This window comes from Salvelinus fontinalis, chromosome 17 (assembly GCF_029448725.1).
Source record: "Salvelinus fontinalis isolate EN_2023a chromosome 17, ASM2944872v1, whole genome shotgun sequence".
Classification (NCBI taxonomy): Eukaryota; Metazoa; Chordata; class Actinopteri; order Salmoniformes; family Salmonidae; genus Salvelinus; species Salvelinus fontinalis.
In genome coordinates this window covers 18,586,726-18,606,847 of record NC_074681.1, presented here as the reverse complement: position 1 = coordinate 18,606,847, position 20,122 = coordinate 18,586,726, and the positions used below count along the sequence as shown (strand labels likewise).

The following is a 20,122-nucleotide window of genomic DNA, read 5'->3' as shown; positions in this document are numbered from 1 at the left end:
GGAGAGGGATGGAGGAGAGGAAAGGAGTAGTGTACCTTCTTATAGGTGGTCTCTCCAGAGGCATCTACTCTCCTGTGGCCGATCTTCTTCTCCTGACCTGGGCCTAGACCCTGAGCTGTGGGGGACGGCATCTGACAGAGAAGAGGGGAGACTGGCTTTACTTGTGGGTTACTTACATTGCATGCTGTACTGCATAAAAACATATGTAATTTTAGGTGTGTGTGTGTGTGTGTGTGTGTGTGTGTGTGTGTGTGTGTGTGTGTGTGTGTGTGTGTGTGTGTGTGTGTGTGTGTGTGTGTGTGTGTGTGTGTGTGTGTGTGTGTGTAACTAGCCCTCACCTCACTAGTTATTGTAGACCCCCTACGACCAGTGTCTTTTGTTGATAAACAGAGAAGAGAGAAAAAGAGAACATCAATGCATGATTTAGGCCTAATTGTGAGATACATACATGAACCAGGATTAAAGGCACCAGTATGCACCTGTTATTACCAGGAGGGTATAAAATACCAAAATCAAGCTACGTACATCTATGTTTCTATACTATATCTCTACTACTATTAAAGGTGTATTTCCTCTGGGAAACATCAGCTAGAGGGGTGTAGTGAAGAATAATTATGGGCCAACCCAAGTCTACGATCACCAGTGTTGGACACCATACACAACACACACTGACATTACCGACACACACTCACACACACATCAACCTGAGACTTGACCCATGCTGCCCTAACCATACAATGCTGGACTCCTGCCCTCGTTGGCAGCCAAGTGCAGATGGTCATCACTTACCAACCCAACAAGGTGTCACACACACACACACGGACCTATCCATCAAATGCATTATATTATGTTTGTATTATTCACACCTGTTTCAAATCAAATCAAATGTTATTTGTCACATGCACCGAATACAACAGGTTACCTTACATTGAAATGCTTACTTACAAGCCCTTAACCAACAATGCAGTTTTAAGAAAATACCTAAAAAAAGTTAGAAATTAAAGTAGCGAATAAAGAGCAGCGGTAAAATAACAATAGTGAGGCTATATACAGGGTGTACCGGTACAGAGAAAATGTGCAGGGGGCACCGGTTAGTCGAGGTAGAGTTATTAAAGTAACTATGAATAGATAATAACAGAGAGTAGCAGCAGTGTAGAAGGGGGGGGGGGGGGGGCAAGGCAAATGGTCTGGATAGCCATTTTATTAGATGTTCAGGAGTCCTTTGGCTTGGGGGTAGAAGCTGTTTAGAAGCCTATTGGACCTAGACTTGGCATTCCGGTACCACTTGCCATACGGTAGCAGAGAGAACAGTCTGTGACTAGGGTGCCTGGAGTCTTTGCCAATTTTTAGGGCCTTCCTCTTACACCGCCTGGTATAGAGGTCCTGGATGGCAGGAAGCTTGGCCCGGGGGATGTACTGCGCCGTACGCACTACCCTCTGTAGTGCTTTGCGTTCGGAGGCCGAGCAGTTGCCATACCAGGATACACTCGATGGTGCAGCTGTAGAACCTTTTGAGGATCTGAGACATGCCAAATCTTTTCAGTCTCCTGAGGGGGAATAGGTTTTGTCATGCCCTCTTCACGACAGTCTTGGTGTGTTTGGACCATGTTAGTTTGTTGGTGATGTGGACACCAAGGAATTTGAAGCCCTCAACCTGCTCCAATACAGCCTCATCGGTGAGAATGGGGGCGTGCTCGGTCCTTCTTTTCCTGTAGTCCAGAATAATCTCCTTTGTCTTGATCACGTTGAGGGAGAGGTTGTTGTCCTTGTACCACACTACCAGATCTCTGACCTCCTCCCTATAGGCTGTCTCGTTGTTGTCGGTGATCAGACCTACCACCGTTGTGTCATCGGCAAACTTAATGATGGTGTTGGAGTCGTGCCTGACCGTGCAGTCATGAGTGACAGGGAGCACAGAAGGGGACTGAGCACACACCCCTGAGGGACCCCCGTGTTGAGGATCAGTGTGGCGGATGTGTTGTTACCTACCCTGGCCACCTGGGGGCGGCCCGTCAGGAAGTCCAGGATCCAGTTGCAGAGGGAGGTGTTTAGTCCCAGGGTCCTTAGCTTAGTGATGAGCTTTGAGGGCACTATGGTGTTGAACGCTGAGCTTTAGTCAATGAATAGCATTCTCACATAGGTGTTCCTTTTGTCCAGGTGTGAAAGGGCAGTGTGGAGTACAATAGAGATTGCATCATCTGTGGATCTGTTGGGTCAGTACGCAAATTGAAGTGGGTCTAAGGTTTCTGGGATTATGGTGTTGATGTGGAGCCATGATCAGCCTTCCAAAGCACTTCATGGCTACAGACGTCAGGTCTACGGGTTGGTAGTCATTTAGGCAGAATACCTTAATGTTCTTGGGTACAGGGACTATGGTGGTCTGCTTGACAGGGACTATGGTGGTCTGTATTACAGACTCAGACAGGGAGAGATTGAAAATGTCAGTGAAGACACTTGACAGTTGGTCAGCGCATGCTCAGAGTACATGTCCTGGTAATCCGTCTGTCCCTGCAGCCTTGTGAATGTTGACCTGTTTAAAGGTCTTACTCACATCGGCTGTGGAGAGCGTGATCACACAGTCGCCTAGAACAGCTGACGCTCTCATGCATGTTTCAATGTTACTTGCCTCGAAGCGAGCACACTATTTAGCTCGTCTGGTAGGCTTGTGTCACTGGGCAGCTCTCGGCTGTGCTTTCCTTTGTAGTCTGTAATAGTTTGCAACCTCTGCCACATCCAAGGAGCATCGGAGCCAGTGTAGTACGATTCGATCTTAGTCCTGGTTCGTCGGAGGGCATAGCGGGATTTCTTATAAGCTTCCGGGTTAGAGTCCCGCTCCTTGAAAGCGGCAGCTCTACCCTTTTGCTCAGTGCGGATGTTGCCTGTAATCCATTGCTTCTGGTTGGGGTATGTACGTACAGTCACTGTGGGGACAAATTCCTCGATGCACATATTGATGAAGCCAGTGACTGATGTAGTGTACTCCTCAATGCCATCGGAAGAATCCTGGAACATATTCAGTCTGTGACAGCAAAACAGTCCTGGAGTTTAGCATCTGCTTCATCTGACCACTTTTTTATTGCCTGAGTCACTGGTGCTTCCTGCTTGAATATTTGATTGTAAGCAGGAATCAGGAGGATAGAATTATGGTCAGATTTGCCAAATGGAGGGCGAGTTAGAGCTTTGTACGCATCTCTGTGTGTGGAGTAAAGGTGGTCTAGAGTTTTTTTCCCCTCTGGTTGCACATTTAACGTGCTGATAGAAATTAGGGAAAACTGATTTAAGTTTCCCTGCATTAAAGTCCCCGGCCACTGGGAACGCCCCCTCTGGATGAGCGTTTTTCTGTTTGCTTATGGCGGTATACAGCTCATTGAGTGTGGTCTTAGTGCCAGCATCGGTCTGTGGTGGTATGTAGACAGCTACATAAAATACAGATGAAAACTCTCTATGTCACGCCCTGGCCTTAGTATTATTTGTTTTATTTATTATTTTAGTTAGGTCAGGGTGTGACATGGGGTATGTGTGTATTTTGGGGGTATTATATGGTAGAGGGGGTGTTTGTTGTAGTTTATGGTTTTGTGTTGAGTGTATGTGTCTAGCTGTGTCTATGTTGGGTGTAGTTCTAGGAAAGTCTATGGTGGCCGGAATGGGTTCTCAATTAGAGACAGCTGATTTCGGTTGTCTCTAATTGGGAGCCATATTTAAGGCTGCCATAGGCTTTAGCTGTTTGTGGGTCATTGTTTGTGTATATGTATAGTTCGACGTAAGTAGTTTGTGTGTGCACTTACGTTTGAAGTTTTCACGATCGTTTGTTGTTTTCGTTAGTGTTGTATAAGTGTGTCGTGTTCATCTTCGTCGTTGTTATTAAAAAGAAGATGTATTCAAATCATGTTGCGCCTTGGTCCTCTCGTTCATGTCAACACGATCGTGACACTCTAGGTAGATAGCTTATCATGAGACACTCTACCTCAGGCGAGCAAAACCTCAAGACTTCCTTAGATATCGTGCACCAGGAGTTGTTTACAAATATACATAGACTGCCACCCCTTGTCTTACCGGAGGATGCTGTTCTATCCTGTCGATAGTGTGTACAACCCACCAGCCGTATGTTATATTCATGTCGTCGTTCAGCCACAACTCGGTGAAACATAAGATATTACAGTTTTGAATGTCCCATTGGTAGGATATGCCTGCTTTGAGTTCGTCCCATTTATCCAGCGATTTTACGTTGGCTAACAGTACGGATAGCAAAGGCAGATTTGCCACTCGTTGCCTGATCTTCACAAGGCACCCCGAACTCCTTCTGCAAAATCGCTGACTCTTTCTCCTGCGAAAGACGGGGATGAGGGCTTGTTCGGGTGTCTGGAGTAAATCCCTCCCATCCAACTCGTTAAAGAAAAATGATTAGTCCAAATGTGAGTAATTGCTGTTCTGATGTCCAGAAGCTCTTTTCAGTCATAAGAGACGGTAGCAGCAACATTATGTACAAAATAAGTTACAAACAATGCGAAAAAACAAACAAATAGCACGGTTGGTTAAAAGCCAATAAAACGGCAGCCATCCTCTCCGGCGCCATTACTGTTTCTAAGCTAGAACAGGTTAGTTAACTAATGCTGATGCCCAGAATTCAAATAACAAATCCACAAATGAAATCAGAATACCCACTGGTAGTACCATCAGGGCTAATCTTCCTGGATATGTACAAGCACAGCCAGACTCAACCCAAGAAACACTTCTGGTTGTACTTACAGTAATACCTTTAACACTTATCAGTGCAAACCTTGAGTTTGCGTAAACACATCTACCCTTTAAGAGTTTTGAATGTCTCACTCACCTCTCTGTCACTCAAGTCTGAAGGTAAAATGGTACTGCAGTTGCTGCTACCAAAAACACATTCAATAATACAAACCTGGCGCTAGTTGTTGTCTGCAGCTGACGTAGATCAAATCTATTTCTAGAGTAGATCAGTCCTGACTCTTTAATCTGAACTCCCTGTCATTGGTTGACACCACCACCGTCTCCCAGGAGACCGGATGCAGTGAGCAGCCAATCAGAGTGCAGGATTAAGAGAGGCGTCAGCTACTGGAACAACAAGCTGCAGGAAGTTGGCCCGCATCGGAGGTGAGTGAGTGAGTGAGTGAGTGAGTGAGTGAGTGAGTGAGTGAGTGAGTGAGTGAGTGAGAGAGAACATTCAACAAAACATCCAGAAAGACAGAACATTCAACAGACAGAACATCCAGAAAGACAGAACATTCAACAGACAAAACATCCAGAAAGACAGAACATTCAACAGACAGAACACTCAACAGACAGAACATTCAACAGACAGAACATTCAGAAAGACAGAATATGCAGAAAGACAGAACATTCAACAGACAGAACATTCAACAGACAGAACATTCAACAGACAGAACATTCAGAAAGACAGAACATTCAGAAAGACAGAACATTCAACAGACAGAACATTCAGAAAGACAGAACATTCAGAAAGACATAACATCCAGAAAGACAGAACATTCAGAAAGACAGAACATTCAGAAAGACAGAACATTCAACAGACAGAACATTCAGAAAGACAGAACATTCAGAAAGACAGAACATCCAGAAAGACAGAACATTCAGAAAGACAGAACATTCAGAAAGACAGAACATTCAGAAAAACCGAACATCCAGAAAGACAGAACATTCAGAAAGACAGAACATTCAGAAAGACAGAACATTCAGAAAGACCGAACATCCAGAAAGACAGAACATTCAGAAAGACAGAACATTCAGAAAGACCGAACATCCAGAAAGACAGAACATTCAACAGACAGAACATTCAACAGACAGAACATTCAACAGATAGAAAATTCAGAAAGACAGAACATTCAACAGACAGAACACTCAACAGACAGAACATTCAACAGACAAAACATTCAACAGACAGAACATCCAACAGACAGAACATTCAACAGACAGAACATTCAACAGACAGAACATCCAACAGACAAAACATTCAACAGACAAAACATTCAACAGACAGAACATTCAACAGACAGAACATTCAACAGACAGAACATTCAACAGACAGAACATCCAGAAAGACAGAACATTCAACAGACAGAACATCCAGAAAGACAGAACATTCAACAGACAGAACATTCAACAGACAGAACATTCAACAGACAGAACATTCAACAGACAGAACATCCAGAAAGACAGAACATTCAACAGACAAAACATCCAGAAAGACAGAACATTCAACAGACAGAACATCCAGAAAGACAGAACATTCAACAGACAAAACATCCAGAAAGACAGAACATTCAACAGACAGAACACTCAACAGACAGAACATTCAACAGACAGAACATTCAACAGACAGAACACTCAACAGACAGAACATCCAGAAAGACAGAACATCCAGAAAGACAGAACATTCAACAGACAGAACATCCAGAAAGACAGAACATTCAACAGACAGAACATTCAACAGACAGAACATTCAACAGACAGAACATCCAGAGAGACAGAACATTCAACAGACAGAACATTCAGAAAGACAGAACACTCAGGAAGATGGTGGAACACTCAGATGGAACACAAACAGAATGGAACACCCAAACAAAACCTTCAGACAGAACCCTCAGGTAGCCCGTACCCAGATATTACCTCTGTGCTGTAGGATTAAGGTCAGGACATAATGTGCTGAGGAGCTATACTCAAAGGCAACCTATCACCATACTACAGTATACAATACTACTGTATCAGGGTCAACGTAGTCTCGCGTTACCAGACTTCCAAGTCTCGTTCATCACTCGGTTATTCAGAAGCAACGTGAGAAAGTTGTAAATCTAGATTTGGATCAATGCCTTAGACACTGGCATCCTTTTATGCTCGAAGGTTGTTTTTGTAATATAGATTGAAAAAGCAGAATGTTTCAGATCATAAAATGACTGATTAAGTTTCCAGAGGCGGCATAATTTCCAGAGATTGTACTGGAATGTATTAAATTAAACTGTTAGGCGTGAGTGTGTGTGTGTGTGTGTGTGTGTGTGTGTGTGTGTGTGTGTGTGTGTGTGTGTGTGTGTGTGTGTGTGTGTGTGTGTGTGTGTGTGTGTGTGTGTGTGTGTGTGTGTGTGTGTGTGTGTGTGTGTGTGCGTGCGTGCGTATGAGAGGTGGTATAAAGAGGATTAGGCCTCTCACTGTCCGTCTCACAATATGGCCGCCTTATGCCGAGTGTTACTGAGACATAAACAAGAGTTGGGTAAGATTGTCTAATAGCACAACACTGCCGTCTAGGTGATAGAGCAGTTATAGACACACCCCCACACACGCATGTAAACACACACACTGAACAAATCCACATTCTCTACCGTTCAAGCTCATTCAAGTCGAAATCGGACACCTTCAGCCTTGAGTAGTGTTGTGCTGGTGGAAGTCAGAATGCTCAGCTACAATATGTATAAAAGCGATAATAAGCTATTTCAAATAGCCTTACACTGGAATTCTGCATTCTGAAACATAGTGCCTCACAAATATGCCCTGAGTGAATAACTATGGGGTTATATTCACATGAACAGACATATAAATGTATCGTATCGCATCATCTCAGTCACCATGGCTCAGTGGTCACTGTTACTGTGTGTCTGTCTTGCTACTGTCTTGTGTAATAATCATACATTATGTTTTATAATCCAATCCACTCTTTAGGGTTAATAGAGAATGGAGAAAAGAGAAGAGAAAAGGGAAGAGAGAAAGAGATGAGAAGAGAGTGTAAAGAATATACTAGAGAAAGTGAGAGAGGGGAAAAGAGGAGAGAGGGGGGGGGGGAAGAGGAGAGAGAGAGTGAGGGAGTAAAAAGAGAGAGAGTGGCTAAAGGTCTGCTGGATGCGGAGTGGACCAGATGCCAGTCTCTAGCACTGTCACTAGTCTAAGTGCTGCTGGTAAATGTCAATGCACAATTCCAGAACTTTCATTACGCACACCTGGCCCCAATACCAGGGAGTGGCAGGTTGCCTAGTGGTTAGAGCGTTGGACTAGTGACCGAAAGGTTGCAAGATCGAATCCCTGAGCTGACAAAGTAAACATCTGTCGTTCTACCCCTGAACAAGGCAGTTAACCCACTGTTCCTAGGCTGTCATTGAAAATAAGAAATTCTTCTTAACTGACTTGCCTAGTTATATAAAGGTTAAAAATAAATAAAACAATTCCTAGTAATTGTGTCCTTGGTTTACCATTGTCCTGTCGATTATTGTTACAATGTCCGTTGGTTCGTGAAAGTACCTGTGCTATGTTGATTTGGCTTTCATGCCACGTATATTGTGCAAATGATTACGGGTCTCGTCCCGTGTGATAATCATTGTGCGATTGTGTTATTTATTCAAGGTACTCCTCGCTCTTTTGTTTGGGTGTCAATACTGTGTTTTGTAATAGTGTTTGTTTGGTCTTCGTCCAGTGCCTTTACACGGCACGCTGTAATTTGGGTAAATGTAAAACCCCCGTTACGCATTCCTGTGCCTGTCTCCCGATCCCTTATACCCGCGTGACAGTAAACTGATTATCAGGGCTGTTTCTTTGTGCGTGTGTGTGTGTGTGTGTGTTGAGGGAAATGCTGCTTCTCTACAGATGGAAAACTGTGAAAATGCAATGGTGAATTGACTGCAATGTCAAGAGTAGAGGTAACTGCCAAAATATTGGAAACACTTGAGTAAAAGAGGGATACAAAGTATATTGAAAGTAGCAATTACCATCCCATCATGCTTAGGGTCATGTATAAAAATGCTGGGCAGGCCATTATTTTGGTTCCCATGACTATGCCCCCATAGGATGACAATGCCCCCATTCACAGGGCATGCGTGGTCACTGAACGGTTTGATGAGCATGAAAACAATGTAAACCATATGTCATGGCCGTCTTAGTCACCAGATCTCAACCCAACTGAACACTTATGGGAGATTCTGGAGCGGCGCCTGAGACGGGATTTTCCACCACCATCAACAAAACACCAAATTAAGGAATGTGCCACAGTGCATCGAAGCTGTTCTTGTTCATGCTGGCCCAACGCCCTATTAAGGCACTTTATGTTGGTGTTTCCTTTATTTTGGCAGTTACCTGTATGTGGAACTATGAACACAAATACTGCTGTTGCCCATTAAATGTCCATTTACTCCATGTGCAATATGGAATCTGCCATGGCATTCAACTTTTCATTGTTCATTTATTCAAACACTGGAGCCTGTCTCCTCCCCTTCATCCTCCCCTGATAATTGAAGTGGATTTAACAAGTGACATCAATAAGTGATCATGGCTTTCACCTGGACAGTCTACTATGTCATGGAAAGAGCAGGTGTTACTAATGTTTTGTACACTCAGTGTATTTCTGTGTGTGTGTGTGTGTGTGTGTGTGTGTGTGTGTGTGTGTGTGTGTGTGTGTGTGTTCAACTCTGCTTGTACGGCTTTATTGAGAGGAGACAGAAGATGGAGTACAGCTTGATGGTTCCGTTAACATGACGTCTAATACACACATACTGCATCCAGTTCCTCTCTGACTCATCATCTTTAAATAAAGATTGGTTACATTACACTGCTGTACATATATGAAATAGTCTCTCGTTACAGACACCAAATCGAGTAGCTGGCCTGCGCACGTGAGAGATTTGGTTCTGGGTTCTGAGATTGATGTAATAGATATTATCCCTTAACAGACTAGAATGCAACTACCCAATTTTCTGTTCTTCCATTGCAATTGTGCTTCCGCTTACATACATATCTGGTACAAGGTACTCTTCCAATATTCAGGGCTACCCAGGAATATTATAATAGGGTAAAGTATTGTGCTGTTGCCTACAATATATACTCTGCCCCCTGGTGAGAGCCAGCTCACCTGGTCGTTTGGTGACGCTCAGATAAAGCAGAAGCAGAGAGGCTCTGGACATTACTGTTCATTAATAATTCACCTCCAGGTTTCTTTCTGCTTCCTTATGTTTTGTATTTTACACTGTTACACTTTCATGTGACAAAGTCATAGGCCCTAGTTTGATCTATAAATAAACAGTGAAGATGGTCAAAGAATTGTATAGATAGAGGTTTGTCTTTCACACACACTCTCTCTCTCTTGCTCTACAAATTACAAACTTCTACAATTATGGGCTTAAAGTTGTAGGACTGATTCTGTTTCCTGCTGATAGACTATGAATTGACCATGATCTGATGCCACAGACTGCCAAGACACGACTGTAGTCTGTAGAGAGGGTCCTGACCTCAACTAGGCAGGAAGTTCTGCATGCTCAATGTCTGCATTAATTACTTAGTATTTTGGTGGTGGTTGGCGTCTTGTCCTAGTCTTAAATAGCAGAGTGACTATCTTGGTTAGCTATAGGCCTATTCATATTAATAATTTATCAGGTGTGTAATTAACAGATCATTTAGGCTACTTAGACAAACAATATTTGACAGCTGGACCAAAACCCGCATGAACGCTTTTACGCAGCATCGAACAGTGCCAGCGCTCTACTGACGCTTGAGCTCATCTGAACGAGCTCTAAATTATGCAAATGTTGTGAGTCAGTTCGTCTCATAATAAACCACAGGCATACGAACCCATGTCTGCAGAAGAAAGCTTGAGCGAGAAGCTGTGTGCATGCTTCCCCTGGCCTCCCCCGATGTCGCAATCTCATCCATTTACAATTCCCAGATAAGCGGCGCGTTATATGCCCTTCGTTGACACTATGGCGAATGCCGAATGTATAGGACTCTGACATCACGTTGAATAGGCTGCATAGTTGGCCTCATCGCCTTTTCAACACTAGTATCTTCCTCGCGGCAATTGTACGAGCATAATGCACACACCACGGGGGATATCTTGTCGCATAGTACGGAGCTGTGGCTATATCATACTGTTCCTCTCGAGCATTATTAACCCACTCGGTTGCATTCTCACAGCTGTGGCTGCGTCATTCAAGTAAGATGGTCTATCATACATGTCATCGGAGCATCCTCTTGCGGTTGACATGCTCACACACACTGAAAAATAAACGCAACATGCAACAAATGTTTTATTTTTGCTGAGTTACAGCTCATAAGGAAATCAGTCAATTGAAATAAATTCATTAGGCCCTAATCTATAAATATCACATGACTAGGAATACAGATATGAATGTGTTGGTCACAGATCCTGTACCTTAAAGAGGTAGGTACATGGATGAGAAAACCAGTCAGTATCTCGTGTGACCATTTGCCTCCTGCAGCGCAACATCTTTCGCATACAGCACAGCCCCAGTACATCACTGGGGCTAAACTGCCTGCCATCCAGGACCTCTACACCAGGCCGTGTCAGAGGAAGGTCCTAAAAATTGTCAAAGACCCCAGCCATAGACTGTTCTCTCTACTACCGCATGGCAAGCAGTACCGGAGTGCCAAGTCTAGGACAAAAAGGCTTCAACAGTTTTTACTCCTTAAGATTCCTGAACAGGTAATCAAATGACTACCTGGACTATTTCCATTGTGTGCCCCCCCAACTCCTCTTTTACACTGCTACTACTCTGTTCATCATATAAATAGTCAGTTGAACTATAGTCTACCTCAATCAGCCAGACTAACTGGTGCATGTATATAGCCTCCCTGTTATCTTTCACTGTCTTTTAAATGTTTTTATTTCCCTATTGTTCACCTGATATTTTTTGCACTGCTGGTTAGAGCCTGTAAGTAAGCATTTCACTGTAAGGTCTGCACCCGTTGTATTGGGCGCACATGACAATTCAACTTTGATCAGGCTGTTTTGGCCTGTGGAATGTTGTCCCACTCTTTCATGGCTGTGCGAAGTTTCTGTATATTAGCGGGAAATGGAACACTGTCATGCACATTGATCCAGAGCATCTTGAACATGCTCAATGGGTGACATGTCAGGTGAGTATGCAGGCCATAGAAGAACTGGGATATTTTCAGCTTCCAGGTATTGTGTACAGATCCTGGCGACATGGGGCTGAGCATTATGCTGAAACAAAAGGTGATGCGCAACAATGGGCCTCAGGATCTCATCACCTGTCCATTCAAATTCCCATCAATAAAATGCAATTGTGTTCATTGTCCGTAGCTTATGCCTGCCCAAACCAAAACCCTACTGGCCGGTACAGCTGAAACCAGGATTCATCTCTGAAGAGCCCACTTCTCCAGCATGCCAGTGAAAGTGAGCATTTACCCACTGAAGTCAGTTACAAAGAACTGCCATCAGGTCAAGACCCTGCTGAGGACAACGAGCACACATACAATCTTCCCTGAGGCAGTTTGAGTGCGAGAGATTCTTCATTTGTGCAAACCCACAATTTCAGATGTCCGGGTTGCTGGTCTCAGACGATCCAGCAGGTGAAGACTGATGTGTTGGTCCTGGGCTGGCGTGGTTAGACGTGGTCTGCGGTTGTGATGCCAGTTGGACGTACTGACAAATTCTCTAAAATGACAGAGGCAGCTATTGGTAGAGAAATTAACATTCAATTCTCTAGCAACAGCTCTAGAGGACATTCTTGCAGCAAGCCAATTACTCTCTCCCTTAAAACATGAGACATTGTGACACAACTTCACATTTTAGTGGCCTTTGTCCTCAGCACAAAGTGCACCTGTGTGATGCTGTTTAATCAGCCATTATCTTGGCAAAGGAGAAACGCTCACTAACAGGGATGTGTACAAAACTCACTAAATGAGCTTTGTGAGTATGGAACATATTATTCCAGCTCATGAGAATGACAAAAACCCAGTCTGTGGAAAAACAAATCATAATTTCATTGGGCATGTTCACCCACTAAATGGTGTCCAGTTGGGTAGACTGACAGCACAAATAATTTCTCTTCAAAAATTAAAGACAAGGCTATATAAATTACAGACCATAAACAGTTTCAGTAGCTTTGCCAGTTTATTCTATCATAAATAGCTTCAAATATTTATTTTATGACTAACACTGGTACAGACAAAGTCCACAATTTATAGGAAGCAGGAACAGTTGGATATTCATATCAGTGCTATGGGGATGCAATAGGTCTCATTTGTTGGGGTGTTGTGCTTGGGCGTGAAGTGTTTTAAATATACACAAACTGCTGTAGCTACTGAGTCCTCTCCTCTGTTCTAACTGGGTATGGGTGGGTGGTTCCTGGGGGTTTTGCACGCTAGGTTTCATCAGGCCTGTCCTCACCGCAGGCCGGGTTTACAGACAGGCCGTCACTGGTCCAGGACACAGCCACTTATACCCACAATCCCAAAGGAGAGGTCAGCCAGCAGGATGGACAGGGGCTCAGAAATCACAGAGACATCACAGGTATTTAGGAAGGTCCTTCTCAATCACCTGTGAGGGAGAAAGATGAGTCAGCGCAAGGTTCCTATTATAGCGTTATCTTGAAGTTCAACATAATCAGGGACAGCCCTTTAGGCTTTCAATAATATCTCTGGTTACCCTTCATGCAAGTCGGCACAACTTTGGTAGCCAAATGTGCTTCATAAACCATATAACTGGCCACTATAGGGTATCCTTTCCCTACAAATCGTCAAACATGAGATTAGACTGATGCATGACTGCTGTCCACTTACAATGGGGTCGTCCATTGGACCGTATCTCTTCACCACCTGCCCTTCTCTGTTGATTAGGAACTGAAGGGAAACGCACAGCATGACATGCAGTACAATACACCATAGCAAAATGTTTAGCAAGCAACTTAATTCAATTGTGTTAATCATGTCATTGATAAAAAGTCACCTTTGTGAAATTCCATTTGATGTTACTGTGGACAGAGAAACTTCTGTTACAACCATAGAGTTAAAGCATTAAAATGTTCTAGGCAACTGGGCCCGAAGTCAAAATAATCTAACAGATAGGTGAAAACCCAAATAGGACTTGGAGCATAGACCCATCGGGGGGACAAAACTCACTTTCCCAGAGTACCCTTTCCCTTGGGCTGTTCCTTCATCCACTTAAAGAGAGGGTGAGCGCTGTCTCCATTTACATCAATCTTGCTGAACATGTCAAACTGAACGTCAAATTGTTTGACAAACTCCTTGATTTCCACCTCTGTACCTGGCTCCTGGAAAATGAGAAGCAATCAAACCATATAAATTAGGATTGGTTGGCAGAATGGAAATTCCAATTCAAAGCCCGGTGGCCATATTGGTTGTACAACTGCCCCCAAGACGCGACACCCTTGTGGATGAATGAAAAGGCTATGCCACAGTAGTGGTTTGAACCGGCACCATACCTGCCCTCCAAACTGGTTGCAGGGGAAGCCCAGGATGCGTAAACCTTTTTCAGCGTAGGAGGCGTGCATTCCCTCTAGCTGAGTGTAGTTTACTCTGGTCTTACCTCATTTAGAGGCAACGTTGGTAATGACGCAGACAAACCCCCTGGGCAGAGGAGAGAGAGAACACCGTGGGGGGGGGGGAGGGGGGGGTAATAACGTTAGACATGTAGTACCCATACATGGGGTGAGTTCCTACCTTTCTGGGCATGCTCCCTCACCTGTATTTCTCTAGGGACACATCTTCACCATCTATGTCCTTGGCGCCAAACTCATAGATATATTTGGCTGTCTTCCAGTCACCCACTTGCTCACACTGAGAAAGAGGGAGGATATTAGTCTACAGTACAGCAACTGAACCAAAGGGGTAATGTTGTGCAAACAGGGAACATGACCAGGACAATGGAACGACAACAAATAAAAAAAATAAAAAGTCAATAAAAATAATTTCTGGGTAACAATTAAGTACCTACCTAATAGTTCAATGTCAATTTTAAATGGTATTTTGCTAAAAAGCAAGTATTTAGCTAGGACTGTCTGGGAGTGGTCTCAGTAGGGAGGGCAAACCAAGCCGTTATTGGAAGAGAGTCTTATAACTGTTGGTCTATTAACTCAGTTACCGACTGGCATTGTCACCATGTGGTATAAAATGGAATTTGAGGTACTTGGCCATAATGATTGGGCTGATCAGTATGCATAAGGATCAGGTACCACACGTAAGCCACACTAACACTTCCATAACGGCAACAGCAACTCCTCCGCAAAGTTTAGTATGACTTCAGGGAGTGACAGACTTGTTCCAGCGCCATAAATCCTGATGGCCCTGAAAATGACTCAATCATTTCTCAATACTGATAAGGGCCTAGGTAAAGCACACTCATTTTCAAACCACCACCCACACAACTGGCTGATTAGAAGATCCTGTGTAAACTGGATTGTAAACCAGCAACTGTTAGGACATAGCACCGATAAAATACTACATCAGCTGTTGTACATTATGAAACAAAAAACAGAATTGACTGCAGTATACTGCCCTAATTTTTAGAAGAAATGCAATTAAAATGAAAGATTAAACTTCAGATGCGAGAACTTTACTTATTGCATTTTTATTTGTTTGTATTTTACCCCCTTTATCTCCCCAATTTCAATCTTGTCTCGTCGCTGCAACTCCCAACGGGTTCGGGAGGTGAAGGTAGAGTCATGCTTCCTCTGAAACATGACCCACCAAACCACGCATCTTAACTCGGAAGCCAGCCTGCAGGCACCTAACCCGCCACAAGATCTCAATGAGATAAGGAAAGATCCCTTGGCCAAACCCTCCCCTTAACCGGACGACGCTGGGCCAATTGTGCACCACCCTATGGGACTCCCGATCACAGCCAGTTGTGACAACCTGGGAAAGGAACCCGGGTATGTAATGATACCACTAGCACTGCGATGAAGTGCCTTAGACCGCTGTGCCACTCGGGAGACTACTTAAAGCATTTAAGAACATAATTTTATAAAATATTTTTAAAAGTCTTGACTTAAAAGCGGTACTGATGGTGTTCCAAATAAGCCCACCACTTAATAATTTCAAAGCATTTCTAAGTGTTCAAAACTGACATTTAAAAAAAATGTTGAATCATATTAATCTCCCCTAAAGTTAAAAGAAAATCATTTTTCATGTAAGAAGCACTCATAATAGGGTGACCAATCATATCCACAGAGAACAATGTGGACTTGGGCTTTTGTTCTTGCCAACCAGTATACACCTGACTCAACTAATCATAGACTCAGGTGTGTTATAGCTTGGTTAGAACACAACACAGTGGCCTTCTGTTAAGAACCGATGCACAAAGACCATAAAACAACTTTGAAGGAGATATCTGAATGCTGATTCACATTTGCTGTACTGCTATTCTTGTTAATTAGTTCAACTGGTCTTCCTAAAGTGTATCTACAGAAAGTTTATAAACACCCTCATATTATAAGGTACAGGTGGTGGACAAAAAAAAAAAAATGGGATCACCTGGATGAATGAAGACATGAAGTGCTTGAGTAGCCGCCAGTCTTCTCCGTCCCATCATTTGATTGCATTTTTGTCCACCACTTGTATGTCTAAATACCTAATCTTATTCTTCTCTTTCTACATCCACGACTACCTATCCATTCCAAACATCATGGAGAGTACAGTACAGAGGTTTGGAATTGTTCCTCATCTCAGTAAAGGCATCATGGCTAGATGCATAACTCATGTATTAAACTTCAATTTGAAAAAATAATGTGCAGGTTCATTAACCATTACAAACTCCCACACATTTTCCCAATGTGATTCAATGCAAATTGGGCTTAATTGGAAGTGATTAATGGTGGGAAAAAATATTTAAGTACTCAATATTTGGAAGCCAATGATTTGGGGTCTAAATACACACTACAATTACAACATTATGCAAAGTTCATTTTGACCATAATGAACAATATTTACTGCCATTTATTCTGTATAGAGGGAATGCTTTTGGTGCTACTGTAGCCTTAAAGAACACATGAGATAAACAATTTACAAAAATTGAAGGTATAACAATGCAAGGGTCATTTAACTGTAAAATGACAAAATGCATACAAAAATGTAAGCTGAGAATGTCTGAAATCTTGTAATTCACCAAGTTGTTTCTATTGTTTACTGTGACATGCAGATACAACTACTAGCATGAAAAAAATCCAAAAAGGAAGAAATAGTAATTAATGCCAATGAAATATATATCAGCACATTACTCTAAATTTAGATAAAGTATGATCACTTACTGGGAAAGGTACTAAAATAGAGAATTCATTTCTTGAAGGTTGCCTCTGTTTTCAGCTTTGAAATTTCCCACTAGTGGGAACTTGGACAACTTTAAGTCTGATTGGCTTAGAAAAAAAACTGTCAGATGAATTGGTTTAAATATTACAAAGCAGATTCTTTTAAATCTATAGATGGAAGTGGGCTCAATAGGTATGCTTACGCTAACCATACATATACTAATTGGGGTGTTCCTCATTTAAGTTCATCATGTTACGGTTAGTCTATGAGACCAGGCTGCCTCACGTGATCGAGCAGTTTGCAAAGACTGGCTGTCATGTCTTCATAATGCTACACTCAGGTAGTCGGAACAAGACCGAATATTTCCGATTTGCTAACTGGTTGAACGCGGCACAAGTATAATAACTAGTAATCAAGCCGGAAATGTCAATATTGCGACTATAACGCGGTATAAAATGGATAGTCACACATGGATTAAGTACCACAAGTAAACTAAAATAACTCTACAATAACCGCAACGTTTAGTGTGACTTCAGGGAGCGCGAGACTTCTCCCCCCTAGCCTCAAATCCTGATGGCAATGATTTTGTAATTTTCTGGACTCAAACTTGACCAAGGTACAATTACGCGCAGTCACTTCCTATATTAGAGTTGTACGGACATCAATAGTTTGCATGATCACAACCATATAAACTGCTCATTACTAATTACTTGGTCAGCACGTTCATTTCAGGCTCGTGATTAGTATACCGCCATTCTGCTAAAATGTATAATGGTGCTTAGCTAGCTAGACAACTGTAGTAGTTGATTCGTCAGCTACAGTACCTTAATTTAACTCTTTTTTTTTTACATCTAACTTGAAAACACAGACATGAAACAGCAGTCAATTGCTGGGATGACCATTAGCAAGCAGCTGACGGGCAAGTTAGCTAATTTCTCCAAACTAGCTGGCAAATGTTCCACATCGGACAGAGTTTGCCGTTGTACCTCCCGACATTGTGTAAAAATAGCAGTCAAGTATTTGACCTACCTTTACTTAACATCTCAAACACTCATGATACGCTTAATGTCACAAACCAATTACTAGCATAAAAGTTTAGCACACAAAACATTCTTACCATTGCTCTACTGATTCCCCTGCTGCCCACCAAACCAAAAACTACCGCACGCTTTACGATCCACATCCTGTGACTAAGCTGTTTAAGTAGTGTAGTCCCGCCCAGTGAGGGGAAATTCATTAAAGTAGCCAATCCCTGCGCTGTTTATTGTGAAGCTAATATAAAACAGTTTGAATGGACATGAACTTGATGGTATAAAAAGTCATTAATGTTGTGAGGGAGTTAGTCAACCATGGTTTGCCAGTACTGTGAAAATATATTGTGTAAAACAATGAATTCGAATAATTTATCTGCACTGTGTGTTAGTTAGCCAGCCAATTTTATTAGTGTTGGGGAGTCGACTCCATAACGTCACTCCCGGTGTCGACACCCATTTCCGCTAGGAATCGACTCCTCGACTCATAAGATTCGATATTTTTGCATAGTCTATTCAGTTCGAGAACACAAACTCTCGCATATTTCACAGCAAAGAAATAGCGAGCTAGAGAAGGAGAGAAATAACAATTAGGCCCAACCGAATCATGAGAAAACAAAAAGATAATTACTTGACAATTTAGAAAAAATTAACAAAAACACAGAGCAAACTATAATGCTATTTGGCCTTAAACAGAGAGTATAAACAGTGGCAGAATACCTGCCCACTGTGACTGACCTAAACGTAAGGGAAGCTTTGACTATGTACAGACTCAGCATTGCCTTGCTATTGAGAAAGGCCGCCGTAGGCAGACCTGGCTCTCAAGAGAAGACAGGCTATGTGCACACTGCCCACAAAAAGAGGTGTAAATTGAGCTGCACTTCCTAACCTCCTGCCAAATGTATGACCATATTAGAGGTACATATTTCCCTCAGATTACACAGATCCACAAAAAAAAATGTTTTTTTGATAAACTCCCATATCTACTGAGTGAAATACCAGTGTGCCATCACAGCAGCTATATTTGTGACCTGTAGCCACAAGAAAAGCACAACCAAAATACAACCCATATTTTTGTTTATTTATTTTCCCTTTCATACTTTAACCATATGCACATCGTTACAACACGGTATATAGACATAATATGACACTTGAAATGTCTTTATTATTTTGGAACTTCTGTGAGTGTAATGTTTACTGTACATTTTTGTTGTTTGTTTTACTTTAGTTTATTATCTACTTCACTTGCTTGGCAATGTTAACTTATGTTTCCCATGCCAATAAACCCCCTTAAATTGAATTGCATTGAAAGAAATGGGAGAGCCACAGCCAGGTTTCGGTAGGTATGTCGGCAACCAGGCAGCCAGTCAGAACCATGCATCTGTAATCAAAAGATGTAGGCTATAGGCTATCACAATACTGTATTTCGCAATTCCTTGGCTTGCAATGTCTCGGGCAAGTTCACTAAAGTAAGGACTATCAATGAGTAGGCAGAGCTATTCTACACGCAACAGACCGAATACCAAACCCATGCTAGTGTAACCGATGTGAAATGGTTTGCTAGGTAGCGGTGGTGCGCGCTAGCAGCCTTTCAGTCGGTGACGTTACTTGCTTTGAAACCTTGAAGTAGTGGTTCCCCTTGCTCTGCAAGGGCCGCGGCCTTTGTGGAGCGATGGGTAATGATGCTTCGTGGGCGACCGTTGTTGATGTGTGCAGAGGGTCCCTGGTTCGCGCCCGAGTTGGGGTGAGGGTACGCCATAAAGTTATACTGTTACACTAGCGTTTTTATAGCAAAGAGAAAGAGCAAGCGAGGGAGGGAGAGAAAGGATCGGGACAGGCAGAGAGGCAGCCAGAACCGTTTGCATAGGCTATATCTTGGTAATCTGGATCTATCTTGGTGGGGCAAACATAGCTTTTTTTAATGTATGCCAGCAAAGCCATACACAACACAACACTAAACAATACATTAATTGCACTATAACGGTAACGAACGGTGCCCACAAACTGTTAGGGCCTACATAAAGCTGTCAAAACAGCAGAGCTTTCTGTTCAGC

The 20,122-nt window shown here is 42.7% G+C and overlaps 2 protein-coding genes across 5 annotated transcripts in view; both read right to left on the bottom strand.

Annotated features, from left to right (window-relative positions):
* Positions 1 to 12,769, bottom strand: part of LOC129813904 (phosphatidylinositol 4-phosphate 5-kinase type-1 gamma-like) — a 44,202-nt gene extending 31,433 nt beyond the window's left edge. For all 4 annotated transcript variants that reach the window (XM_055866510.1, XM_055866511.1, XM_055866513.1 and 1 more), the window contains exons 1-3: positions 10,582 to 12,769; positions 339 to 373; positions 36 to 131 (exon numbers count right to left, since the gene is read on the bottom strand). In XM_055866510.1, coding sequence (XP_055722485.1) covers positions 36 to 131; positions 339 to 373; positions 10,582 to 10,585 — 135 coding nt within the window. In that variant the 5' untranslated portion in view covers positions 10,586 to 12,769. The remainder of the gene's footprint in view (positions 1 to 35; positions 132 to 338; positions 374 to 10,581) is intronic.
* Positions 12,770 to 12,867: 98 nt separating this feature from the next.
* Positions 12,868 to 18,263, bottom strand: LOC129813905 (phospholipid hydroperoxide glutathione peroxidase-like). Its single transcript, XM_055866514.1, has 7 exons — positions 18,155 to 18,263; positions 14,477 to 14,571; positions 14,217 to 14,361; positions 13,894 to 14,045; positions 13,721 to 13,745; positions 13,555 to 13,614; positions 12,868 to 13,312 (listed from the first exon to the last, which is right to left on the bottom strand). The coding sequence occupies exons 1-7, from the start codon at positions 18,218 to 18,220 to the stop codon at positions 13,280 to 13,282; spliced, it is 576 nt and encodes a 191-aa protein (XP_055722489.1). The 5' UTR covers positions 18,221 to 18,263; the 3' UTR covers positions 12,868 to 13,279.
* Positions 18,264 to 20,122: the final 1,859 nt, after the last annotated feature.